The 25,382-nt window shown below is 42.7% G+C and overlaps 2 protein-coding genes across 3 annotated transcripts in view; one reads left to right on the top strand and one right to left on the bottom strand.

Moving 5' to 3' along the window:
- CTNNA1 (catenin alpha 1) overlaps nucleotides 1-10,441 on the bottom strand; it is a 180,059-nt gene extending 169,618 nt beyond the window's left edge. Inside the window, exon 1 of one of the 2 annotated variants that reach the window (XM_047850765.1) lies at nucleotides 10,319-10,441. The gene's annotated coding sequence lies outside the window, so the exon portion shown is untranslated. The remainder of the gene's footprint in view (nucleotides 1-10,318) is intronic. The other variant, XM_047850769.1, reaches the window with a different exon arrangement.
- LOC125164278 (formin-like protein 5) lies at nucleotides 5,457-25,151 on the top strand. Its single transcript, XM_047856884.1, has 3 exons — nucleotides 5,457-5,532; nucleotides 10,049-10,688; nucleotides 24,864-25,151. The coding sequence occupies exons 1-3, from the start codon at nucleotides 5,457-5,459 to the stop codon at nucleotides 24,868-24,870; spliced, it is 723 nt and encodes a 240-aa protein (XP_047712840.1). The 3' UTR covers nucleotides 24,871-25,151.
- The last annotated feature ends 231 nt before the right edge of the window (nucleotides 25,152-25,382 follow it).

Below are 25,382 nucleotides of genomic sequence, written 5' to 3'. Positions count from 1 at the left end.
AAATCATTAATCAATGGTAGCAAATTTTATTGAATTTTTTAATGTTTACTTTTGAGAGAGACAGAGTGAGAGCCAGGGGAGGGGTAGAGAGAGAGGAAGAAGACACAAAATCCAAAGCAAGCTCCAGGCTCTGAGCTGTCAGCACAGAGCCCAACACGGGGCTCTACCTCACTGCGACATCAAGACCTGAGCCAAGGTCGGATGCTTAATCGACTGAGCCAACTAGGCACCCCATTGATAGTAAATTTTATGTTTATTTCACCACAATAAAAATTTTAAGGGGAAAAAAAAAGGAAATTCTGACACATACTACAACATGAATGAACCTTAAAAACATTGTATCAATAAGTGAAATAAGCCAGACACAAAAGGACAAATATTGTATGGTTCCACTTTTATATGAAGTACCTAAAATAGGCAAATTCATAGAGACAGTAAGTAGAAGAGAGGTTATCAGAGGCTGGGTAGAGGGGAGGATGGGAAGTCACTGTCAAATACATACAAAGTTTCTGTTTCGGATGACAAAAAAGTTCCGAAAATAGATAGTGATGATGGTTGCACATCATAAATGTATTTAAGGCCATTGAAGTATACACTTAACAACTATTAAAATGGGAAGTTTTATCTTATGTATGTTTAACTATAATTAAAAAAATATTTTAAGAGTAGCAAACCTTTTCCAAGTTAACCTCAAGAAATAATCAAAGATGGGGAGAAGATTGAGCTACACTAACAGGGCTCTACAAGCAAACTAAATGTCTAATAGGGCTGATCAAAAAGAACCTACAAAATGGAATAGTAGGCGATCATTAATATGCTATATCGGCACTGTGCAATTAATCATATATCATCAGTTCTAAAGCATACATATTTCACATTTTTAAGCCTCTAACATCTGGATGGGTCTTACAATTGATGTCATTGTCTAGTATATTTGGTGGTGTTTCCTTTTTCAAAGGGATACATAAAATAAAGGTTAATCTTATCCTACTAATAGGGGAAATGTTCAAATTACGACAAATGAACAGTAGATTACAAAAGAAGACAAAGTAAAAACTAATTTTTATAAAAGTTATTGTCAATATACATACCCAAAAACAAAGATTAGAGGATGTACACCAAAACGTTACCAGTGTCTATCTTTAGGTGCTATGAGCTTTATTACAAAAAACTTTTTTTTTTTTTTTTTAATTTTTTTTTCAACGTTTATTTATTTTTGGGACAGAGAGAGACAGAGCATGAACGGGGGAGGGGTAGAGAGAGAGGGAGACACAGAATCGGAAACAGGCTCCAGGCTCTGAGCCATCAGCCCAGAGCCTGACGCGGGGCTCGAACTCCCGGACCGTGAGATCGTGACCTGGCTGAAGTCGGACGCTTAACCAACTGCGCCACCCAGGCGCCCCAAAAAACTTTTTTAATAAGGGGCGCCTGGGTGGCTCAGCCAGTTAAGCGTCCAACTTCAGCTTAGGTCATGATCTCGTGGTCCATGAGTTCAAGCCCAGCTTCGGGCTCTGTGCTGACAGCTCAGAGCCTGGAGCCTGCTTTGACTGGCTGTCTCCCTCTCTCTCTGCCCCTCCCTCACTCATGCTCTGTCTCTCAAAAATGAATAAACATTAAAAAAAAATTTTTTTTTAAACTTTAATAAACTGGATGTAAAACCATGCCTCCACCCCTTGGCACAATCCTATATATAGCATATGTATACCTACTGTAACTAATTCAGTATTTGTTGAAGAGTATCTGCTATGGGTGTATAAATGAATCAGGGGAGCCTGGGTGGCTCAGTCGGTTAAGCATCCGTCTTCAACCATCTTCGGCTCAGGTCATGAGCTTGATTCTATGCTGACAGCTCAGAGCCTGGAGCCTCCTTTGCATTCTGCATCTCCCTTTCTCTGCCCCTCCCCCGCTCATACTGTCTCATTGTCTCTCTCTCTCTCTCTCAAAAGTAAATAAACATTAAAAAAAATTTTTAATTAAAAAAAATGAGTCAGGTATCATAGGAGTCAAAGATTCAGAAGGATGTAATTACCCTGAAGGAGCTCGGCATCTACCAAAAGATTTTAAGGTCTAGAAGAGTCTTAAGAAGGTAAACCTGCAATTTAATGCTATTTAAGTACTGAACTAGCTCACTAGTTTTACTTGCAAGACAACCCACTTAATATGAATAAAAACATTTCCTGTTCAGGAATTAAATTTTATCATTTTATCACATTAGAAGTTTAAATAAATATACTTCATAAATTCTCTTATTCATTACACAGATAGCAAAGTTCAAACTCTAAGCTCTCCAGCTGGGACTTAAAAGATTAAAAACTCCTAAGGCAGGCTAGGTAGCTCAGCTGGTTGAGTGTCCAACTCCTGATTTCTCAGGTCCTGATCTCATGGTTCCTGACTTCAAAGCCCTGCATCCAGCTCTGCACTGGCAGCACACAGCCTAATTGTGATTCTCTCTTCCTTTCTCTCTGCCCCTCCCGTGCTTTCTCTCTCAAAATAAATAAATAAATAAATAAAAATTAAAAAAAAAAACAAAACAAAACTCCTCCCTGGGGCACCTGGGTGGCTCAGGTCATGATCTCACCGTTCACAGCTCAGAGCCTGGAGCCTGCTTTGGATTCTGTCTCCCTCTCTCTCTGCCCCTCCTGTGCTCACACACTGTCTAACGCCTAAAAACACGTTATCATCCTAATTCATGAGACAGACATAATCAATGACAAATCACCAATAGCAGGAAACACCCCACCCTACACATAAATCTTGAGTGTTCCTTATGACCATTTAAAAATTATAGGGGCGCCTGGGTGGCGCAGTCGGTTGAGCGTCCGACTTCAGCCAGGTCACGATCTCGCGTTCCGTGAGTTCGAGCCCCGCGTCAGGCTCAGGGCTGATGGCTCAGAGCCTGGAGCCTGTTTCTGATCCTGTGTCTCCCTCTCTCTCTGCCCCTCCCCTGTTCATGCTCTGTCTCTCTCTGTCCCAAAAATAAATAAACGTTGAAAAAAAAAAATTTTTAAATTACATTAAAAAAATTTTTTCCCTACTTTCTCCTTGTTCACCATGTGCTCACTGTGCTGAAGGGTAAAGCAGCTACAATAGTAACTTAGTTCCTTCCCTCAGGATGTCCACAGTGTAGTTGAGGGGAGAAAAAAAGCATAAAAAGCTCCATGCTATGGGATTTGGCAATGATTTACATATGACACCAAAAGCACAAACAACAAAAGAAAAACCAGGTAAGCTGACCTTGATCAAAATGTAAAAGTTTCATGAATCAAAGGACATTATCAGCCCATAAACTTAGATAAAATATTTACAAATCATATACTGAAAAGTAATAAATATCCCAGAATGTACACCCACTATTGGATATTTACCCAGAGAATATGAAAACACTAATTCAAAAAAATACATGCATCCTCACGTTTATTGCAATATTATTTACAATAGCCAAATTATGGAAGCAGCCCAAGTGCCCATCGACTGATGAATGGATGAAGTAGATGTGGGGTGTGTGTTACAACACACACACACACACACACACACACACACTGGAATATTACTCGGCCATAAAAAAGAATGAAATCTCGCCATTTGCCACATGGATGGATCCAGAAAATATAATGCTAAGTGAAATGAATCAGAGAAAGACAAATACCATATGATTTGACTCATATGTACAATTTAACAAAACAAAGAAAAAAAAGACAACCAAAAAACAGACACTTAACTATAAATGATGGCTACCAGAGGGGAGGTGGGTGGGGGTGAGTGAAATAGGTGAATTAAGGATACACTTATTATGATGAGCATTAAGTAATGCACAGAATTGTTAAATCACTACACCATATACTTGAAACTGTAACACTGTATGTTAACTATGCTGGAATTTTTTTAAAATCCAGAACACATAAAAAACTCCTATAACTCAAAAGGGGGGTAGGGAGCTAACAACCCAATTAAAACTCTTCCACAGAGATTTCCTCAAAGAAAATATACAAATGGATCATAAGCACATGAAAAGATGCTCAACATCACTTATCAGAGAAATGCAAATCAAAACTACAAAGGAATTTCACCTCACTTCCATTAGGATGGCTATTAAGAAAGAAAGAAAGAAAGAAAGAAAGAAAGAAAGAAAGAAAGAAAAGAAAAGAAAAGAAAAGAAAAGAAAAGAAAAGAAAGAAAGGTGCCTGGGTGGCTCAATGGGTTATCAACATTTTTTAATTTATTTTTTTTTTAATTTACATCCAAATTAGTTAGCATATAGTGCAACAATGACTTCAGGAGTAGATTCCCTAATGCCCCTTACCCATTTAGCCCACCCCCCCCAAAACCCCTCCAGCAACCCTGTTTGTTCTCCATATTTAAGAGTCTCTTATGTTTTGTCCCTCTCCGTTTTTATATTATTTTTGTTTCCCTTCCCTTATGTTCATTTGTTTTATCCCTTAAAGTCGTCATATGTGTGAAGTCATATATTTGCCTTTCTCTGACTAATTTCACTTAGCGTAATGCCCTCTAGTTCCATCCACGTAGTTGCAAATGGCAAGATGTCATTCTTTTTGATTGCCGAGTAATACTCCACTGTGTGTGTGTGTGTGTGTGTGTGTGTGTGTGTGTATACACACACACCATATCTTCCTTATTCATTCATCCATTGATGGACAGTGGGCTCTTTCCATACTTTGGCTGTTGTTGATAGTGCTACTACAAAATTGGGGTGCATGTATCCCTTCAAAACAGAACACCTGTATCCCTTTGATAAATACCTAGTAGTGCAATTAGCTGGGTCGTAGGGTAGTTCTATTTTTAATGTTTTGAGGAACCTCCTCCAGAGTGGCTTCTCCAGCTTGCATTCCCACCAGCAATGCAAAAGACATCCTCTGTCTCCGCATCCTCGCCAACATCTGTTGTTGCCTGAGTTGTTAATGTTAGCCAGCCTGACAGGTGTAAGGTGGTATCTCACTGTGGTTTTGAAGCACTGACTCTTGACTTTGGCTCATGTCATTATCTCATAGTTCTTGAGATGAAGCCCCGCCACAGGCTCCCCGCTGACAGGGCAGAGCCTGCTTGGAGTTCTCTCTCTCCCTCCTCTGCTCTCTGTTGCTCCCCAGCTCACGTGCACATGTGCTCACTCTGTCTCTCTCTCATTAATAATAAAATTTTTTAAAAGAAAGAAAATAACAAGTGTTGGTGAAGATGTGTTATTAACAGCCAAAAAGTGCTAGCAACCGAAGTATCCATCAACAGATGAAGAGATAATGGAGTATCATTCTGCCTAAAAAAGAAAGGAAATTCTGACACATGCTACAACACAGGTGAACCCTGAAGGTATTATGCTAAGTAAAATAAACCAGTCACAAAAGAACAAAGACTGTAGTATTCCACCTATGTGAGGTGCCTACAGTAATCAAATTCAAGAGAAGAAAAGTACAATGGTGGTTGTCAGGGGACTGAAGAGAGGCAAAATGGGGAGTTACTGTTTAACAAATATGAAGTTTCAGTTTGGGAAAATGAAAAAAATTGCAGCAATGGATCGCGGTGGTAAGTTCACAAAAACGTGAATATACTCAATGCTACCAGTATACATAAAGATAATTAAACGGTACATTTTGTTACATATATTTAACCACCAAAAAACACACACAAAAAAATACCAAAAAACAGGATAGTGAGAATGTCATAATCAGGGGCAAATTTTAGATTTCTCATCAATTAAAGATCATTTCAGCCATGATGAAAAATGTCTCAATGGTAAAACATGTTAATAAGCCTTCATAAATGGATGGCATTTGTGTCAGAGAAGGATGAGGCACTCTAGTATGAATGGCTGGCAGGTGCAGAGGACACATACGTCTACTGTAAGTAGAAAATTAATTTGAATTTACAGTAGAAAATAAATTTGAACAAGTTAAGTTAGGGCCAGAATTCAGAAGCCCTTGAATACCAACCAGAGTCTGACCAGTTCAACAAGGCAATAGTAGTAAGTTTCTCAAATGAATGTGAGTTCTGCTTAGGTATAAAGACTGAAAAGCTGGAGGGGAAGACAGGAAGACACTCAACTAACTATGACAAACACTAATTAACACTATGACACTCAACTAACTATGGCAACTATAATGTTCCCAAATATCAGATTAAAAACTGAAATGAGCAGAGACAGGTAGTGACTTCAAACTGACAAGAAGGGATTTCCAGAGTACTGGCTGGTAATTTACTGTTTCTTGGTCTGGATAGTGGATGTGATGGTCTTCGCTCAACTACTTCAATAAGCAGGTACTCTTATGATTTGAGCGCTCTTCTACATGTATATCATACTTTAAGTTTTGTCAAAAATAAAAGCCTAGACCTCACTTCTAAGAAACCCCCAGCTGGGAGGAAGGCATACATAAAAATATTTACCAAACAGTATAAAAGATGCAACCACAGAATATGTACAAACGACCAAGAAGCACTGAGTTCTAAGAGAAAACCAGAGGCAGTGACATGTAAGGTGGGTTTTAAAGAGTAAATGAGTTTGTCAGATGGATGAAAAAGAGAACAGTGCTCCAGGCAAAGGAAAAAATATGAAAAAGGCACCAAAGCAAACAATAATAGGACAATTTATCCAGAGAACAAGTAGTTTTGATAGTTCAAAGATAAGATAATCTAAACTACGGTGGAAGTAGAGAAAACAGAAAAAAGTAATTAATGTAAGATGAACAATGGATGGAGAAGATTTCATCTCTGATTAGATACGGGTAGAAAAGGAAGAAGAATGGAATGGAGATGGTTTTCAGTTTGCCATAATCAGACTACTGCCTCATCCATCACAGTTCCACCCACAAGCTAGACTCCAAGCTGAGAAGCCACTTTTTCCTCCTTCATTCAACAAGTATCTAATTTGCCCTCCAGGCAAGGTACCAAGTCAAATGCTAAGGTTATCAAGGGGCTCAGAAGCCCACTTCCTGGAGGAAAAAGCAAGCAGGGACATCAGTAATAAGGTACAATACAATGCAGGACACCTCCTGGTGAGAAGGTTTGCTACCAGAAAGGAAAGGGCTAACTTGAGTCATGAGATATGACTAAAAGCTCATCGTGAAAGGGACAAAATACAATGGGAGCAGGGGTATCATTGAGGAAACAGTTACAGATAAGCTTACACCCCTACATCCAATCCATATTTAAGTCCTGTCTCATTTCGCCAAAATACAGCTCCCTTTATCCCCACCACCGCATTCCCACCATCTTCCTTGCTTAACTCCCTATTTTCATTTGTACACAAGGCTTCGAAACACAAGCAGGAGTGCTCTTCCTTTAAAAAATCAGATCATGAGGGGCGCCTGGGTGGCGCACTCCGTTAAGCGTCGGACTTCAGCCAGGTCACGATCTCAGGTCACGTGAGTTCAAACCCCGCGTCAGGCTCTGGGCTGATGGCTCAGAGCCTGGAGCCTGTTTCCGATTCTGTGTCTCCCTCTCTCTCTGCCCCTCCCCCGTTCATGCTCTGTCTCTCTCTGTCCCAAAAATAAATAAACGTTGAAAAAAAAAATTTTTTTTTTAAATCAGATCATGAAAGGTGCCTGGGTGGCTCAGTGGGTTGAGCCTTGGACTTCTTCTCGGGTCACAATCTCGCCATTCATGGCTTCGGCCTATGCTGGGCTCCGCAATGAAAGTGCGGAGCCTGCTTGGGATTCTCTCTCCTTCCCACTCTCTGCCCCTCCCCCACTCACACTTCCCTCTCTCTCCCTCTCTCAAAAATAAATAAGTGAACCTCGGGGCGCTTGGGTGGCTCAGTCGGTTGGGCGTCCTACTTTGGCTCAGATCATGATCTCACAGTTCCTGAGTTTAAGCCCCGCGTCAGGCTCCATGCTGACAGGGCTCCATGCTGACATCACGGACAGAGCCTAGAGCTTGCTTTGGATTCTCTGTCTCCCTCTCGCTCAGCCCTTCCCTACTCGTACTCTGCCTCTCCCTCAAAAATAAACATTAAAAATTTTTTTTAAGTAAATAAATGAATAAACTTTAAAAAAAAAACAAAAAAAAAACAAAAAAAACAGATCATGAAACTCCCCACAACAGCTGCTTACAGCTCTTAGCATAAAATTCAAACATGTGACCTGGCATTCTGCAATCTCATGTGAGGCCTTCTCCCCACCCCAAAAGTTTTCAAGATATACAGGTCTTCTCTTAGGTCTCAAGCCACATGAAGTTCATTCCTATCTCAGGACCTTCAACACAAGCAGAGGACCGTGTTCCCTTGTCCAGATCTTCACCAGCACTACACACCACCACCCGCAACAACCAGTCTGTCCGTCATGTCTCAGGCTATTACTTTCTCAAAAAAAATTCCAGGACCCTACCAGTTACTGCTGATCTCCACATGTGGTTTGGGTTCCAGAAAAGTGTCTCATTCTGGGCATGCTGAGGCTGAGAAGCCCCTAGGACACTCAGCTCTCTGGTGTACAGGTGACCATGTAGGTCAGGTGAGACATCCACGATGAGAAGCTTGGACTTTAGTATCTAAGTTTGAAGACAGGGAGACTGTGAGAAGAGATTCTCACCGTGGAAAAGGCACCCCTGATCTCTCAATCACTGTCTGGAATGAAATGTTGATGATGGGAATGAAGGTGATGCCACGTCAATGGTGTGAAAAACTGACACATGTTGGATAGAATCTCGGGCATGAGTAGACTTAAAAAAAAAAAAAAAAAAAAAACAACACACAACTGAAAAGAGCCAAAAATTTAAGGAAAACCAGAAGAGTTATGTCACAATTCCACAAACTCCTCTTCTCTTTTATGTTTCCTCCACTGACAAAACCCTACTTATGTTTCATCCAGTTCAAATGCCATTCTCTTCCAGAAGCCTTTCTGGACTTCTCCAAACAAAACTTATTAGCCCCCTCTCCATGCGTCCGCAAGTTTCTTTTATCGTTAGTAGTGTATAAAATTTGACCCATCCACAAGTACTGTTAGGGTCTGCCCTACACTACATCTAGGCTATATACCTTCCCTACATTACACTGTCAGCTCTTGGGGGGGGCACAGATGACATCTTAAATCATCTGTGGGTATGAAACAAAAGTGGATAAAACAGTTATTTTTTAAAAGTTAAGAAGGATAAATAACTGGCGAGAGCCTATCGGTAATTTCTCCACTTTTAACATCTTATGAAACAAAATAACAATTAAATTTGTATAAATTATTTTAATTTATTTAATTAATAACAGTAATTTAACTTACATTTTCTTAAAGTAACATATACCTGTAGTGTCCTTTAAAAAGTCAGTGCCAAAAAAAAAAAAAATATATCCTCTCATGGAAATGCTTATCCTGTGGCAACAATACAATGATGTAACCGTTTCCTTCAACATATATACGATATGCCCTAAGTTTATTTGGAGACTTACCATATCTTAACATAATCTTCTAAACTGTAGATTCTGTACAAAACAAACACCAAAAAAATGTTAGAGAGGCAGGAGGACATGAGGGTGTCTGCCAATCCTGGTTTGAGCCAACTGCCGCCTGCATTGTTGGGAAGCCATTCCTGCCAAGCCAGGGTCAGGCATTCGGTCCACATTTGTTCCAACAAGTGCTTCACACACGCACACTCCTTTAAAAGTCCACAAGAAAGACTCCAACGCCACCCGTGAACACCAGAACTAACCAGAGGGAAGTACGTCCTATTAACCAGCACGAATAGACTGAGTAATTGCACAACAAAGGTTAACTTGGTACACGCCAAAAGTCCACTCGGGTGTGGCGCACCTTCCCAGCCAGACCCAGTCCGAGAAAGACAGCACTGCACTCTCACATTCGCCCCGGCCGCGCGTGCGGGAGCTCGGGCTCCGCAATCCTCACGTCCACCCGCCAGCCAAGTTTCGGAGGCGGGGGAGGAGGGTGCGACCACGGAAACCACAAACCACAATCACTTCACAGGAAAGCTCAACTCTCTGCCACTCCCGTACCGGAAACAGCGCGCAGCCTCCGCTCCACAAGGAAGGCGGCCGAGGGGGTCGGGCGCGCGCGCCGAGTCGGCCGCGACAAAGTTTAGAAACCGGGAGAAACTTTCCCGGGAGGAAACGGCGCGTCCGCGCGGGGGCTGCAGCTCGCTCCGCTCCAGCCACTGCGGCCCCTCAACTTCCCCAGCGCCAGGAAGAGGCGGCCCCGCCCGCTCGCCCCTCCAGGGCGCAGGCCGGGGGCCCCGCAAGAGAAACCGGTCGGGCGCCGCACCGCAGCCCTTCAGAAGCCCGATTCAGGGCGGCGTCGCGGAGAAGACCGTGGCCGGCCCGCCCACAAGAGGAGCCCCTCAGCCCGGGTGCGGAGCCCGCGTCCGCCTGAAGAGTTACCTGCGGCGAGTGGGCGAGCGCAGGAAGAATTCCCGAGGCCCGAAGCCGACGGCCGCCGCTTTGTCTCCCTCCAGTCCGGCTCCGAAGAGGAAATGGGCAGCGCGGCGCCCCCGCCCCCCGCCCGCGGCCCCGGCCCCGCCCGCCCTTCCCGGCACCTCCCTCCGGCGCGCTCTTCCCGGCGCCTCCCGCCGTCGCCCCGCTTTCCAGGCCCTCGCTTTGGGGGTGAGGTCCCGACGGAGAGACGTGGGCGACGCCGAGGCGGGACCCCCAGGAGGACCTCTTGCTCTCCGCCCTTTACCCCTGAGTTACTTCATCCCAAGGCCCCAGTGGGCTTTCGGGCCGGGAGTGACACCCATCCCCGCTCCGAGAAGTAAGTAGGAGGAGCGGTGACTCCTGGAACAGCCCGCGAGCGGGGGAGGGCAGGTGAGTCACCGCTCCGCGCACAGGTGAGTCTCCCGGCGCTGCCCGCGCTGGCCCCACCCCCCAGCCGGTAGCTCAGGGACTGGGCGCGGCGACGCAGTCCTGTGGACGCTCCTCTGAGGAGTGCCACAGGTGCTCCCGAGTAACAGTCTTCCAGAAAAGTAGTCTAGGCCCACTCACTGATTTTACGGAAGGAAACTGGCCTCACAGCTTGAGGCGGAGTGGAACTAGAATCCGACTCCAGGGACCTTATAATGTGAGGTGGAAGGCCTCCTTGAAATCACCTAACTCATCCCCTCACTTGACAGATCCGGAAGCCAAGATCCCTCCGGTTGAAGGACAAGGAACATTTCACAGCAGGAACCCCTCTTGTGATTGCCCCCTGCACACACAGACACACACTTGATGGACCTGGCTTTTATCCCTACCCCTCAAGCCATTTAGGGAATGTTTATCCCCACCCTTCCTTATCTTCCTGGTGAATGCTCTAAAATAACTTCAAAACAAACAAAACAAAAAACAAACAAAACAATTACATATTCACTGTCAGCCTGATTTAAAAAAAAAACAAACAAAAAAAAAACCAAAAAAACCCTGAAGGTTTCAACTCCTTCATCCTGGGGTGATGAACAAGGTTGATTTCAGTATTGGCCTAGAAATCCAAAATAATGCAAGACCCAATACCCACTGCAATCTTGATGCTGAGCACTGAGTAGGGTACTAGGGAGACTGCCCACAACATGTTTACCCTTTACTACTCACATCTTCTTCTCCCCCAGGGAATACAAACTCCTGGAAAACAAAACCTGTATTTCCTCCAACACCCCAGCTCAATGCTCATCTCCTAGACAGTGCCAAGTTAACATCTACAGGTGAATGTGCCCACGGTAATTCAAAGCACTCTGGGTTTCTGCTAGGTAAGAGATGTGGACAAGGCACAATAGAGGACCATGAAAGGAGAGAACAAACTTCAAAGAGAAAGAGAGACCTTAACAAGCCATTCTTGCCCCAATACACCCCATTCTCTGTCTTCAGAGTCTTTGCTCCTGTAGTCTCCCTTGCCTGGAATGCCATGGCTTCCCCCCACTACCACACTTGGCTACCTCAGAACATAGTAATCAATCAATAAATATCTGTTTGAACCAACAAGAGACAGTTAAGGGATTATACTCCATACCTTTATATATCCATCACTTCACTCAGGAGCAGCTACTTAACTTGTGAGGCCCCTTGTTCAAAAATTATTAACAATTTCAAGACAGCAGAGTATTCATGAAGCCATTCTAAGCATAAGGCCCTACTATAGGTTTAATATTTATGTCCCCAAAAGTTCATATTTTGAAAACCTAGTGCCAAAATTCATGGTATTAGGAGAGAGACTTTGGGGAGGTGACTAGGTCATAAGGGTGGAACCCTCTGGAATGGGATTAGTGCCCTTATAAAAGAGGCCCCAGAGACATCCCTTGCCCCTTCTGCCATGTGAGGACACAGCAAGAAGGCTCTATGAACCACAAAGAGAGGAAGAGAACTCTCACCAGAATGTTACCATGCTGATACCTTGATCTTGGACTTTCCAGTCCCCAGAACTATGAGAAAGAAATTTCTCAGTCTGTGGTATTTTGTTATAGCAGTGCAAAGGCCTTAAAGATGAAAGCGCAAGGGTTGTTTTGAGAAGAGAAGGGTCAGGTGACAAAAAGGATATGCTAAGGGACTTGCAGTATGCCCTGTAAGCTAGGGGAGTCAGCTTTCTACCTCTGAGAAACCTTGAAAAGCTTACCAGGAAGACTTGAGCTTTCACCGTGTCCCAGGCACTTCCTTTGTGCCAGGTGGTGGGGGAGCCATGACATGATAGAGAATAAAACTACCCTGATGCTCTTCTCACACAACTTAAAATATAATGGAAGAGACAGCTATTAAAACAGGTAAAACTATAAAAAGGAAGTCAAGTGTGAAGATAGAAGAGAGATAGAAGTAGATATGAGGGGGAAATTAACCTAGGCTAGGTTCAGCGACCTGAGGAAGTGACCTTTATGTTATGACCCACGCCGGTCATACTTTAGCACTCACCTCTCTACCAAAATTGCTTTCATCAAGGTCTCTGATAACCTCCATGATGCCAAATCCAGTGGTCAGTCTCGTGCACAGTTGACCTTTACCATCATCAGTGCTTGATCACTCTCCTTCTTGACACACGATCTTCATTGGGCCTCTAGGACACTAGGTTCTTCTGAGTTTCTTCAGCATCCCTAGCTGCAACTTCTTATTCTCCTTTGGAGATTCCTTCTAAATCCTCCCAACCTTTAAATGTTAGAGCAGCAGTTCTCAAAGTGCACTCCAAGAACTCCTGAGTCCCTTTTTTTTTTTTGGGGGGGGGGGCGGGTAGTAAGGTGAAAACTATTTTCATAATAATATTAGAATATCATTTGCCTTTTTCACTCCCAGTCTTTCATGGTGTACACTATAGTGTTCCAGACGACATGATGTATCATATGGCATCACACAGAATGCAGAAGCAGATGGAGAATCCAGTTACCTTTTATTAAACCAGACAGTTAAAGAGATTTGCAAAAATGCAAATAATAATGACACTTCTCCCTAAATTTCCTTTTGTTTTCGACAACATTGTCATTTTGCTTTAAAAGATGTTATTGATGATAATGTAATAATACAGTAAACATTGACAGACAAAACTCACATAAACAAAAGCTCTTTGAGATCCTCAAAAAGTTTTAAGAGTGTAGAAGATTCTTGAGATCAAAAAGTTTAAGAACTGATGTTACAGTGTCCCAGGATCCATCCTTAGACCCTTTTGTCTGCCATAAACCCATTGGCGACCTCATCCAATCTTTTGGCATTAAATATGCTGACAATTCCAGGTTTATGATGCAACCTGAACCTTTCCCTTGAATTCTAACTCCCATATTCATTTCCCTACTTGATACCTCCATTTGGATACCTAGTAGGCATCTAGACATTTCACTTTATATGTCTATATGTCTAAAACTGATTTCCTGACAACTGTCCAAACCTGCTGATCCCACAGTTTTCTTCCTTTCATTAAATGGCAACTCCATTCTTCTAGTTGTTTAGGCCAAAAACCTTGGAATCATCCTTGACCATGTTCTTTTCCTCACACATTTTATATCTGATTACTCAACCAATCCTGTGCCTCTACCTTCAAAATGTAGTGTGTGTGTGTGTGTGTGTGTGTGTGTGTGTGTGTGTGTGTGTGTATTTTATACCATTTCCACTGTTAACATCCTGAATCAAGCCATCATTATCACTTACTTGAATTTCACAGAAGCCTCCTGACTGGTCTCCTTACTTTCGCCCTTGCCTCCCACAGTCTACTCTTATTTCATCAGCTGGAGTGATTCTGTTAAAATATAAGTCCATACATGTCACTCCTACTCTGCCCAGAATCCTCCAATGGCTCCTATCCCACCCAGAGGAAAAGGCAAGGTCCTTATAAGGGCCTGCAGACCTTACCTGCTCCTACACATTTCTGTGACACACTGGCCTCTTTACTATTCCTGGAACCCATCAGGCAGGCTCTCCCCTTAGGGCCTTTGCTTTCTGCCTGGAATGCTCTCCTTCAAATAACTGCCTGACTCACACTCTCTCACCTCCCCCAGGTCTAGGCTCAGCTGTCACTTTTTGAGGGAGGCCTCTTGGCCACCCTATTTAAAATTGCAACCATTTCCTCCAACATCCCCATCCCTCTTTCCTTGCTTTTTATTTCTCCTTAGAGTATATCACCATCTGACATATAAAGTCATACATATATTTATATTTATATATTTATTTTTTAACTTATTGTTTTCTCCTGTTTTCCACCAGAATTTAAGCCTCATGAGGGTGAGAATTGTTGTCTATTTTATTCAGTGCTATGTCTTTGATGCCTAGAATAGTGCCTGGTACATAGCAGATCCCTCAATAAATATTTGTTGAATGAGTGAAAGAATGAATAAGTGGGACCTTAAAAAAAGACAATGAAAAAATGGATAGGGAGGGAAGGAAAGAGTTTGATTCTAGACCAAGGGACAAGGAACTTTGAAGGTCCTGAGTCCCATTACAGGAAAAGAAGTTCTCTGATTTAGGAGCTGGTGAGGTAAGCAGAGGCCAGACTGGAGAGGGCTTTTTAAGGCTTCACACTTTACTACGAGGGGAAGGGGACACTACAAAGGATTTTACACAAAGAGATAATATGATCTTATTTTGTCTTTAAAAATTTTGCTTTGGAAGAAAGCAGATTGTAAAGCAGTGCACATAATACCCTATTTATGTTTGAACAACATACATATCCATTTTAATACTCTTTTCTCATAGCTGCTAAGCCATTTAAAACATATCATCTGTTCAGAACCCTCCAGTTTGTCCTATCTCACTCAGAATAAAATCTACAAGATCTTGCCTAGCAACCTCAGACCCATCTTTGGCTTTTCCCCTACATCTTTCCTACTGCCCTGTACTTTTCCATAACACATCAAGCACTTTCCTGCCTCATGGCCTTTGCGTTTCCAGTTCCTTATGCTTGGAATAGTCTTTCCCCCCATAGCATTTTATCTCACCCCATGGCTTCATTCAGATCTCAAAGGTCTCCTTGTTCAAGCAGCATTCCCTAACTGCCCTTCATAAAATACCACTAGCACCCACTTCCCTCCCCTACCCTCTCCATTATATTTCGTATTTTTTAAAGATATTTTTTAATTTTAATGTATTTTTTTTTGAGAGAGAGAGAGAGAGAGCACATGAGTGGGGGAGAGAGGCAAAGGGAGAAAAAGAGAGAATCTTAAGCAGGCTCCTTGATCAGTGTGGAGCCAGATGAGGGGCTCAGTTCCATGACCCTGGGATCATGACCTGAACTGAAATTGAGATTTGGACACCCCACCACTGAACCAGCCATGTGTCCTTCCATTTTATTTCTTTATCCTACTGTACTTCATAGCACTAGTCACCAACTAATACATTATATGAGTACTTATTTACTATCTGTCTTCTCCATTAGAATGTAAGTGTTGTTAAAGCAGGTAAATTTTTCTGTTCATTGTTGTGGTTCCAGCACCTAGAACTGTGCCTGGCAGATAAGAGGTTCTCAGTTGAATGAATGGTTACAAGTGTGTAACAATACACAGCAAAGTTTTGTGATTACATGCTGGGAGAGGAGTTAAGAGGACTTCTAGGTTTTCTGTATATAGAATAGTATATAAGGGTAGTGCATGGAAAAAAGTGGATAGATTTGGGACCTATGCAAAAGGACAGAAGATCCTCAGTCTTGCCAGTAGATTGGATATGGAGCTTTCTAACTTGATCAGCTGAAGAAATTATGGTGCCACTGACCCAGATGGAGAGCTCTGGAGGTAAAGGAGGTACAGATAGCGTGGAAAACAATGCAGACAGAGAGCTGTTTTCTGTCATGCTTAGTTTTAGTACCTACCAGACATCTAAGAAGAGATATCCTGTAGACAGCAGTATATCCAAATCTGAACTCAGGAAAGGCCGAGTGGAGATAGAGGTATGGGACTCATCTGCACCTGGAGAACGTGCAGAAAGAAAAGATGGAGGCCCAAGATCAACTTTTAAGAGAAAGAAGAGCTAGAACGGGAGACCGAGTTCCCTTCTGCAGCCCCAGAGCCCTCCTTTTCCTTTCCTACATCATGATCTTGTCAATTTCCTGCGCCCTCTACTTGGAAATCTCTTTGCCCTAACTCTTCATCTTGCCTCCTTCTTTTTCTTTTTTTTTTAAATTAAATATTTTATTTAGTGTCTGTATGCTGGATTTTTTAGATCACTTACACTGTTTTTTCCCCAATCTTTTCAGCCATTTTTAAAATATTTTATTCTTTTTGGAACAGTTTTAGGTTCATGACAAAATTGAGAGAGGTAGAGATTTCCCATATAGACCTTGTATCCACACATTCATAGCCTCCCCCATTATCAGTGTTCCCCACCAGAGTAGTACATTTGTTAAAACTGATGAGCCTATATTGACCCATCATAATCACCCAAAGCCACAGTTTACATTACATTTGACTCTTGGTGTATATTCTACAGGTTTGGACAAATGTGTAGTAACATGTATCTGTCATTATAATACTGTACAAAGTATTTTCACTGTCCTGAAAATCTGCTACGCTTTGCCTATTCATCCCTGCCTCTGCTTCTCATTCTTAAGGACCAATTTTGACATCGCCTGGTCAGAGAGGCCTTCCCTGACCACACCCCCACACCCCAGCCACTCTCTACCACATTACCTTATTTCTACTCTCTATAGCACTCATCCCTCTCTAGAATTGCCTTGTTTGTCTACTGGTTTATTTTCTGTCTCCTCCATTAGATTCTAAGTTTCATGAGGACAGGAATCTTTCTGACTTTTTCCACTTCTCTGCTTCTGCATAGTACCTGGAACATAAAATGCACTTTAAAAATATTTGCAGGGTCGCCTTTATTGGCTGGCTCAGTCAATAAAGCATATAACTCTTGATCTCATGGTCGTGAGTTTGAGCCCCTTGTTGGGTACAGAGATTATTTAAATAAATAAAACTTTACAAAATATATTGGCAGAAAGAATGAGTGGCCATAGAGATGGGAGGAAAACCAAGTGGCAGTGAAGCCAAGAAATTGTTCACTAATGTCAACTGATGACATTTGGGTTGAGGCTTGCATTTAGTTAACCTTGCATTAAGGTTTCAACTTACTTCAGGTTGCTGAACATAGAGCACATAATCATGAGGGTTAAACTACACTAAGAATGTAATAGAAAAACAATGAAAAGAATCAGCAAGGCTTTATGGAATATTCTAAAAAGTTACACAAAATAATGTCAACATGTCAATAAAGATGAACTATCAGAGATCATTTTGGAGACTCTCTACATTATGACAGTTTTGTTATTATTTATCTACATTGGACTGGTTAAATATCTTCACAGTTTGCAAAGCACTTTTCCAGGATATTATCTCATGGGAGGCACTTCACGACCCTTAAGGAAGGTAAAACCAAATGAGTGAAGTTCCAAAACTGATGAAGATGAGAACTGGCTTGGCAGCCTTGGAATGAAAAGTTGGAAAATCTTTACCTCTTGTTGTGGCCGTGAAATAATGAACACACACACACACACACACACACACACACACACGACCACCACCAATATTAAGTCCCATAGAAGAGATCAAAGTGACTCTTGGCTTAACCTGAAGAAAGCTAACAAAGAAGGTCAGATTTGGACAAGAGTCAATAAAAACTAAAGGTAAAACCACTGTGTAGGACCACATGAGGGTCAAAGACAAATGAATGCCTGATGGCCCTGATTGCCTATTTCTCTCCAGACAGCTGGGGGGAAAGCAGTAAAGCCCTGCCACCCTGGAAGCTTTGTCTATTATTCCTCATTTCTGTATAGCTCAGTAACTCACAACTCAGGCTGCACATCAGAATCACCTGGAGAGTTTTTGTTTGTTTTTTTAAGAGAGTGCAAGCACCAAATTGGGGAGAGGGGCAGAGGGAGAGAATCCTAAACTCCGCGCGGAGCCTGACACGGCTCAATCCCATGGCCCTGGGATCATGACCTGAGTTGAAACTAAGGGTTGGACACTTAACCAACTGAGCCACCCAGGTGCCACTGGAAATCTTTTTAAAATATGATACCTAGGGGGTGCCTGGGTGGCTCAGTCAGTTGAGCATCTGACTCTTGATTTCAGCTCATGAGCTCACAGTTCCTGAGATTGAGCCCTACATCAGGCTCTGGGTGACAGCGTGAAGTCTGCTTGGGATTCTCTCTCTCGTTCTCTCTGCCCTTGCCCCACTAGTGTTCACACAATCTCTCTCTCTCTCTCTCTCTCTCTCTCTCTCTCTTTCTCTCTCTCTCTCAAATAGGTTACCTGGGTGGCTCAGTCAGTTAAGTGTCTGTCTTTGGCTTAGGTCATGGTGTCACAGTTCATGAGTTCAAGCCCCGCATCAGGCTTTATGCTGACAGCGCGGAGCCTGCTTGAGATTCTCTCTCTCCTCTCTCTCTGCCCCTACCCTGCTTGCATTCTCTGTCTCAAAATAAATAAATAAAACTTTCTTTTAAAAATTAAAATAAACTAAAAAAAAAGCGTCATTAAAGAAAATATATCATACCCAGGCACCACCACCAGAAGCAGGGATTCAACTCTTCCTAGGTAGGGACTAAGCAATTTTTAAATCTCCCAAGTTGATTCTAATATGCAGCCAGAGTTGAGAAAACACTGATAACTATTCTAAGCCCAGACAGAAAACAAAGTCAAGTCAAGTATACTTACAACTCACTCATTAATTCATTTGCTCATACAATAATAATTATTTTAGGGGCACCTAACTGACTCAGTAAGTAGAGCATGCAACTCTTGATCTCAGGGTCGTCAGTTCCAGCCCCACATGGAGCATAGAGATTACTTAAATAAATAAAACATAAAAAAATTATTTTAAGACTCCATAACTGAAAATAATAATAGCTCATAGCTAACAAGTCTTTGGTATATGCCAAGCTTTGTGCTAAGAACTTCATGTGTCACCCAAGCCTCTCAACAATCCTGAAACAGTTACTACTTTTTTCCTCATTCTATGGATGAGAAAACAGACTCAGGTCACACTGGGAATATGTGATAGTGCTAGGACCCAAATCCCCCAGAATCCAGAACCAGACTCTTAACGACCCCCACTTAGCCTCTGAATATCAATGCCTTGTAAAAACTTTTTGTTGAAAAGCCAAATTCAAACAGTTTTCATGTCAAGACTACATCATGATGGAAATAATTTAAATTCCAGGTTCTTAAGCTGTATGCATTTTGTCTTTTTGCATAGCTCCAATTTGACAAATGGGGCTGGCTGGGGACTTGGGGTGGGGGGAGGCCAAGAGCTCACTTGTCTCTCTTAGGTTTGTTTTGTTTTTTTTTAATGTTCTTATTTTTGAGAGAGAGAGAGAGCGCCGCACGCATGCATACGAAGACAGGTGGAGGAGGGACAGACAGAGCGGGACAGAGGATCAGAAGCGGGCTCTGTGCCGACAGGAGAGAGGCTGATGTGGGGCTTGAACCCACAAACCAGGAGATCATGACCTGAGCCAAAGTCACACTCTCAACCATCTGAGCCATCCAGGTGCCTCCACTGAGTTAAGTTTTAAATAAAAAAATCAGGGCGCCTGGATGGCTCAGTTGGTTAAGTGTCCAACTTCAGCTCAGGCCATGATCTAACGGTTCATGAGTTCGAGCCCCGCGAGTTCGGGCTCTGTGCTGACGGCTTGAAGCCTGCTTTGGATTCTGTGTCTCTCTCTCTACCCCTCCCACTCATGCTCTCTCTCTCTCTCTCTCTCTCTCTCTCTCTAAAAAGTAAACATGAAAAAAAATTTTAATAAATAAAATAAAAACATCAAACTAAGGCCCTTGACACTTATAACACATGTGTAAGGTTCTCTTTATTCATGCTATTCATCTTCCCTGCAGAAAGTAAAATCAAGATTTAGTTCTTAAAATCAGTCAGCAGCAGGTGTTCATGATTCTCTCCTCTCTGATATGATCAAAGATGTGTACACAAAAACAAACACTTCCCTCCTCTTTCGTGCTCATATTTTTGTTGATGACAATGGAAAAGGGAACTTGAAAGGAAAAAAGTTAAAGACTGTGACAACGAAGCAAAATTTTATCTAAAAATAAGTCTTTTTAAAAAGGGAGGGAATGGAGGAGTGGGGATGGGCTTTATTCTTCTCTTGAAGAGTATCAGTGGGCTTTATTATGAAAACCTGGTTCTTTGTATTCACTATTCTAAAAATTCTTTTTTTGTCTGGCATTTTTAGATTTTCATAGGAGTATGAAAAGTGCGATCAAAATAAGAATTGTTGCATTGTAGCATAAATGGAATTAAACTATTACACTTTAGATCTCAGATGTATTGGTGAATGAGTCATGTGTCTCCATTCATTGCTTCTGTTGCCTGACAACAATTTTTCTAGATTCTAAGAAACTTTGAGGAAAATAAAATCCACTGGAACAAAGCAGAGAGATACATCTGCCAGGAATCTTTACATGCTCCTGTAGGTCTGCATACAAGCATTCTGCATACAGGAGAACTTAAAATGGAAGCCAAGTCAGCCTTTGCTTTTTGTTTACCCAGAATGAATCTGATTCTGAGTTGACTGGACTCTACTGGGCTGAGTAGGCCATGGGATTCCCGGACTACAGGAGCTCCCAGTGGAGCATGACAAACCTACAATCTGGACTGGTTCTTACCGGTCTGGCTTCTTTATTTCTTTAATCACAATAAATCACTCGTCCATCTGCCTAGGAGCCTGGCAGAAACCTGCCCCTCTATCACTGAAGACAATTATCATATTCATTTGTCCATTCATTTGCTCAATCAACAAATATTTCAGAGCACCTATTATATGACACACATTGTACTAGACCCTGGAGATACAGTAGTGAGCAGCCCTCATGAAATTTACATTCTAGAAAAGGAGAAAGACGGTAAGGTAACAATTAAATGGACAATATGATTTCAAATAGAGTAAATATTAAGAGTGATGTGGAAGAAGCATGCTCATTTAGATAGGTCAGGAAAGGCCTCACTAAAAAGATGGTGTTTGAGCTGAGACTTGAATGACCAGAAGAGCATGGTGATGGAGCCAAATGTCCCAGAGGAGGAAACTGCATGTGCAAAAGCCCCAGGATGGGAATAAGCATGGCATATTCAAGGAAGAAAAGGAAGGCCATTGTACTGAGGGGTAGTAAATGAGGAAAAGAGTAGCACTAGATAAGGCCACAAAAGTAGGCAGGAGCCAAATCAGTGGAAGGCTCTGTAGGTGACAATAAGGAGTTTGGATTATCCTTTTAAAGCAGCAGGAGGCTCCCAGGGGATTAAGAATTGGAGTAAAAATGATCTGATTTGTATTTTTAATTATTTTTTTTCAACGTTTATTTATTTTTGGGACAGGGAGAGACAGAGCATGAACGGGGGAGGGGCAGAGAGAGAGGGAGACACAGAATCGGAAACAGGCTCCAGGCTCCGAGCCATCAGCCCAGAGCCCAACGCGGGGCTCGAACTCCCGGACCGCGATCGTGACCTGGCTGAACTCGGACGCTTAACCGACTGCGCCACCCAGGCGCCCCTTTAATTATTTTTTTAAGTTTATTTATTTATTTTGAGTGAGAGAGCGAGAGCAAGAGAGAGAGAGAGAGAAGGGGAAGATACAGAGGGAGAGAGAGAATCCCACGCAGACTCCGCACCAGTGGGGAGCTTGATCCCATAAAATGTGAAATCATGACCTGAGCCCAAGAGTCAGAAGCGCAACCAAGTGAGCCACCCAGGTGCCCCTGATTTGCATTTTTAAAAGGTCACTTTGAGGTGCCTGGCTGGCTCAGCCAATAGAGAATACAACTCTTGATCTAGGGTCATGAGTTCAAGCCCCACATTGGGAGTGGAGCCTATATCATTAAAAATAAATAGTAAATAAATAAATAGTCACTTTGTTGTATTAAGAATGGAGTGTAAGAGAACATAAGTGAATGCCTATCATCATTCATTCATCTATTCATATATTCAGAATATTTTTTGGGTGCCTAATTGCCAGGCAATGTGCCAAGCACTGGAAATCATGGTGACAAAAGCATTATTCCTCCCCTCAAGGAGCTTACAAGACCATTGGAGAGACACAGGAGTACATAGTCTCTTATAATGAGCTAAGTGCTGTGCTGGGAATAATCTCCATGTGACATGGGAACCCAGAAGAATTCATTCATTCATTCATTTAGTAAATACTTATGTGCCCAGGTCTTAAGATACAATGGTGAACTAAACAGACAAGGCACGTATCCCCATGGTGTTTACAGATTAGTGGAGGAGATACACCAATTAAACACACAGACCTATCATTACCCATTGTGATATGACCTATGGAAGACAAATGATGTGACTGTATAGGAGGGGGCCTGGTATAGTCCAGGAGGGCTCAGGAACCCTGAAGCATGAGCTGCAGCTATGTATTTTAAGTAGAAATTTTAGGTAGAAAAGGAAAGGAAGATTGTCAATTATACCTCAATAAAGCTGGGGAAAGAGTAGGGAGAGAGTACTGTGGGCCAACCCCAGCTAGGTGGATTGGCAAACACTGTCTGACATCTAAGCTGAGTCCTGAAGGATAAGTAGAAGTTAGCCAGGTGAGGGGAGTTAGAGGGGGGGAGAGAAGGCATTCCAGGACGATAGAACGGCCTATGCAAAGACATGGAGGCAACAGAAAACACACCGGATTCTGGAAAAAAGCCAAGTGTTCAATATGGCTGGGCTGTATAGTAGTAAGGCACAGCAAGATTAAAGAGAATGGAGAGGTAAAGCAGGATTAGAATCTTTTGAACTTCATTCTGAGGGCAGCAGGAAACTGCTAAAGGACTTTAAGCAGGAGAAAGACCAGGCCCAATGAAGTATTAGGAACTTCTCTGGACACACAGAGAAAACTGGCTGTGCCCTCACAACCTGCCATACTTTATCTAGAAGAGATCTTACTGCAAGTAGGTGTTAGGCTTTCATGGAAATCCCTCTTCAGGCTTTCTGAGCTGAGGGAGGGCTAGTTTAGCAAATGAGTTTGGCCACCCTATTTGGCCACTCTATTACTGCCTCTTGCCACTGTCCACAGCCCAGCACAGGACCAGCAGGATTAATGAATTCAAAAGACATCTGCTGGTTGTGCTGAGCAACAACTTATCTGGGTCTCCATAACTGGGCACACCAGGGAACCCAGTTTCCTCTAGCCTCATGGGCCATAATGTGGTGGACAGAGCAAGGGCCCTTCAGATATCAATGGTTTATTCCTTTCATTAATTTGCTTAAGGTGAGGTTATGGACAACCCTCCCCCTGCCACATACACACCCAGACTAGTATCATTTGCACTCAGCATTTTGCTTTCATCTTGAACTTCCAGCCAAACATTTAGCTCTCTAGACCAAAGCCATTTTAGCCTGGTAGTGGGCAATGTCTTTTGATTGCTCTGCCCTCCAAGGGGTCTTTAGATTCAGGGGTGGGGAGAAGGTGTCCTGTGTCTCCTTGAGACTAAGGCCCAGGACACCAGGGTGAGATTTCCAAAATGTTGCCTAGGTGCATCCTTCCTGCCTCAGATGGCTTCCCATTGTTACAGGATAAAATCTAAACAATTTAGCCCAGCCTACAGGGCCCTTGGGAACACCCCCTTCCATGAGCTGTCCCCCTGCCTAGAGGGCCCTTTCCCCAGATATCCCTGTGGTGGTACCTTCTTATCATTCAAGTCTCAAATTAAATGGTACCTTCTCAATTTGGCCTCCATGACAACCCACTCTAAGATAGCTGGATAGTCACTCTGTCTCATCATCCCACTGTATTTTCTTCATAGCATATGTCACCATCTAAAATTAGTTGTTTATCTACTTGCTGATTGTTGGTCTTCTCCCTCTAGGATGTGGCCTGACAGCTTGGCTCTTGTCTGCTGCTTGGTTCTTGTTCACTGTTTCATCCCCAGTATCTAGAACAATGTCTGGCACATAGTGGTGCTGAATGAATGAACAGTCCTGGCCTATCTTCATCCTACTCCATCCCTGCAGTGTTCCCTAAGCTTTGGAGGGATGGAGGTGGGTGGAGGTCTTCAGACCTGCCTTGCTAATGATAGCCCCTAATGCCTACAACCTGGAACGACTTTCCTCCCTTCCTGGCCACCAACCTCCTCACTTCCACACTTATTTTCCCTTTTCTTCCTCGTCATTCATGGACTCCCATGGATAGGAGTACAGGAGAATGCTCACTATCAACTCTTGCAGGATTAAACAAAGAGGCCCAGAAAAGTGACAGCTAAAGTTTTCACAGTGCTTCCCACCCCTCCAAGCATGTCCTCAAACTTTATCTCACTATGGTCTATGGGGAAGGGAAGTAATTTTTATCCTATCAGTGAGACTCAGAGAGGTCCAGCAGCCTGCCCAAGGAGTGAGTTGCTCTATTAGCAGTGCCTTTATTCTGCTATTTGGGAGCTCTTAACATGCTCATCCAAGATTTAGTTGCTAAGCTCCTAGGACGTGTGTGTAATTATTGTTGTCTAAAATACAGAACAGCAGAATGTGTAATTAGGTGCTTTTAATAAAGCCCTTTTGGATGATGCAGATGCTGATGCTGATGATGCTGAAGATGATGGCAATTTTTGATAATGATGACGATGAAGATGCTATCCTTGAAGACAAGGACCAGGAGGGAGCCCTTCTCTCAGAATGGAGCCAGAGCCAGCACCACGGACAAAGGGCTGATCAGGATGCAGCACTGCCTAGCATGTGATCTGAACTGGAGTTAGGCCACCTGTGACCTCCTCAGGGCTCCATTATAATTGTTTGTGTGGCCTCACCAAGTGTCAATTTCCTCACCTCTAAATGGAAAGATTACTTGACTCTCATGGTTGTCGGGAGGCTCTTTGGAAGTAATCAAACAGGCTTATTATCACCGAGCCTTTATCACAGTAAATGCTTTGTGGTTATACTAGCAAATTCTTACAAACAGCATACTTTAGGACAGGTAATTTTCTAAGCACTTTATATATATTAGCTCATTTATGTAACACACTATAAGGTAGGAATGAACATCATCACCTCTGTTTAATAGAGAAACTAAGGCACACACCGGGAAGTAGAA

Source organism: Prionailurus viverrinus, chromosome A1 (assembly GCF_022837055.1).
Source record: "Prionailurus viverrinus isolate Anna chromosome A1, UM_Priviv_1.0, whole genome shotgun sequence".
NCBI lineage: Eukaryota > Metazoa > Chordata > Mammalia > Carnivora > Felidae > Prionailurus > Prionailurus viverrinus.
Note: the sequence above shows the minus strand (reverse complement) of the source record. Positions and strands in the feature narration are given on the sequence as shown.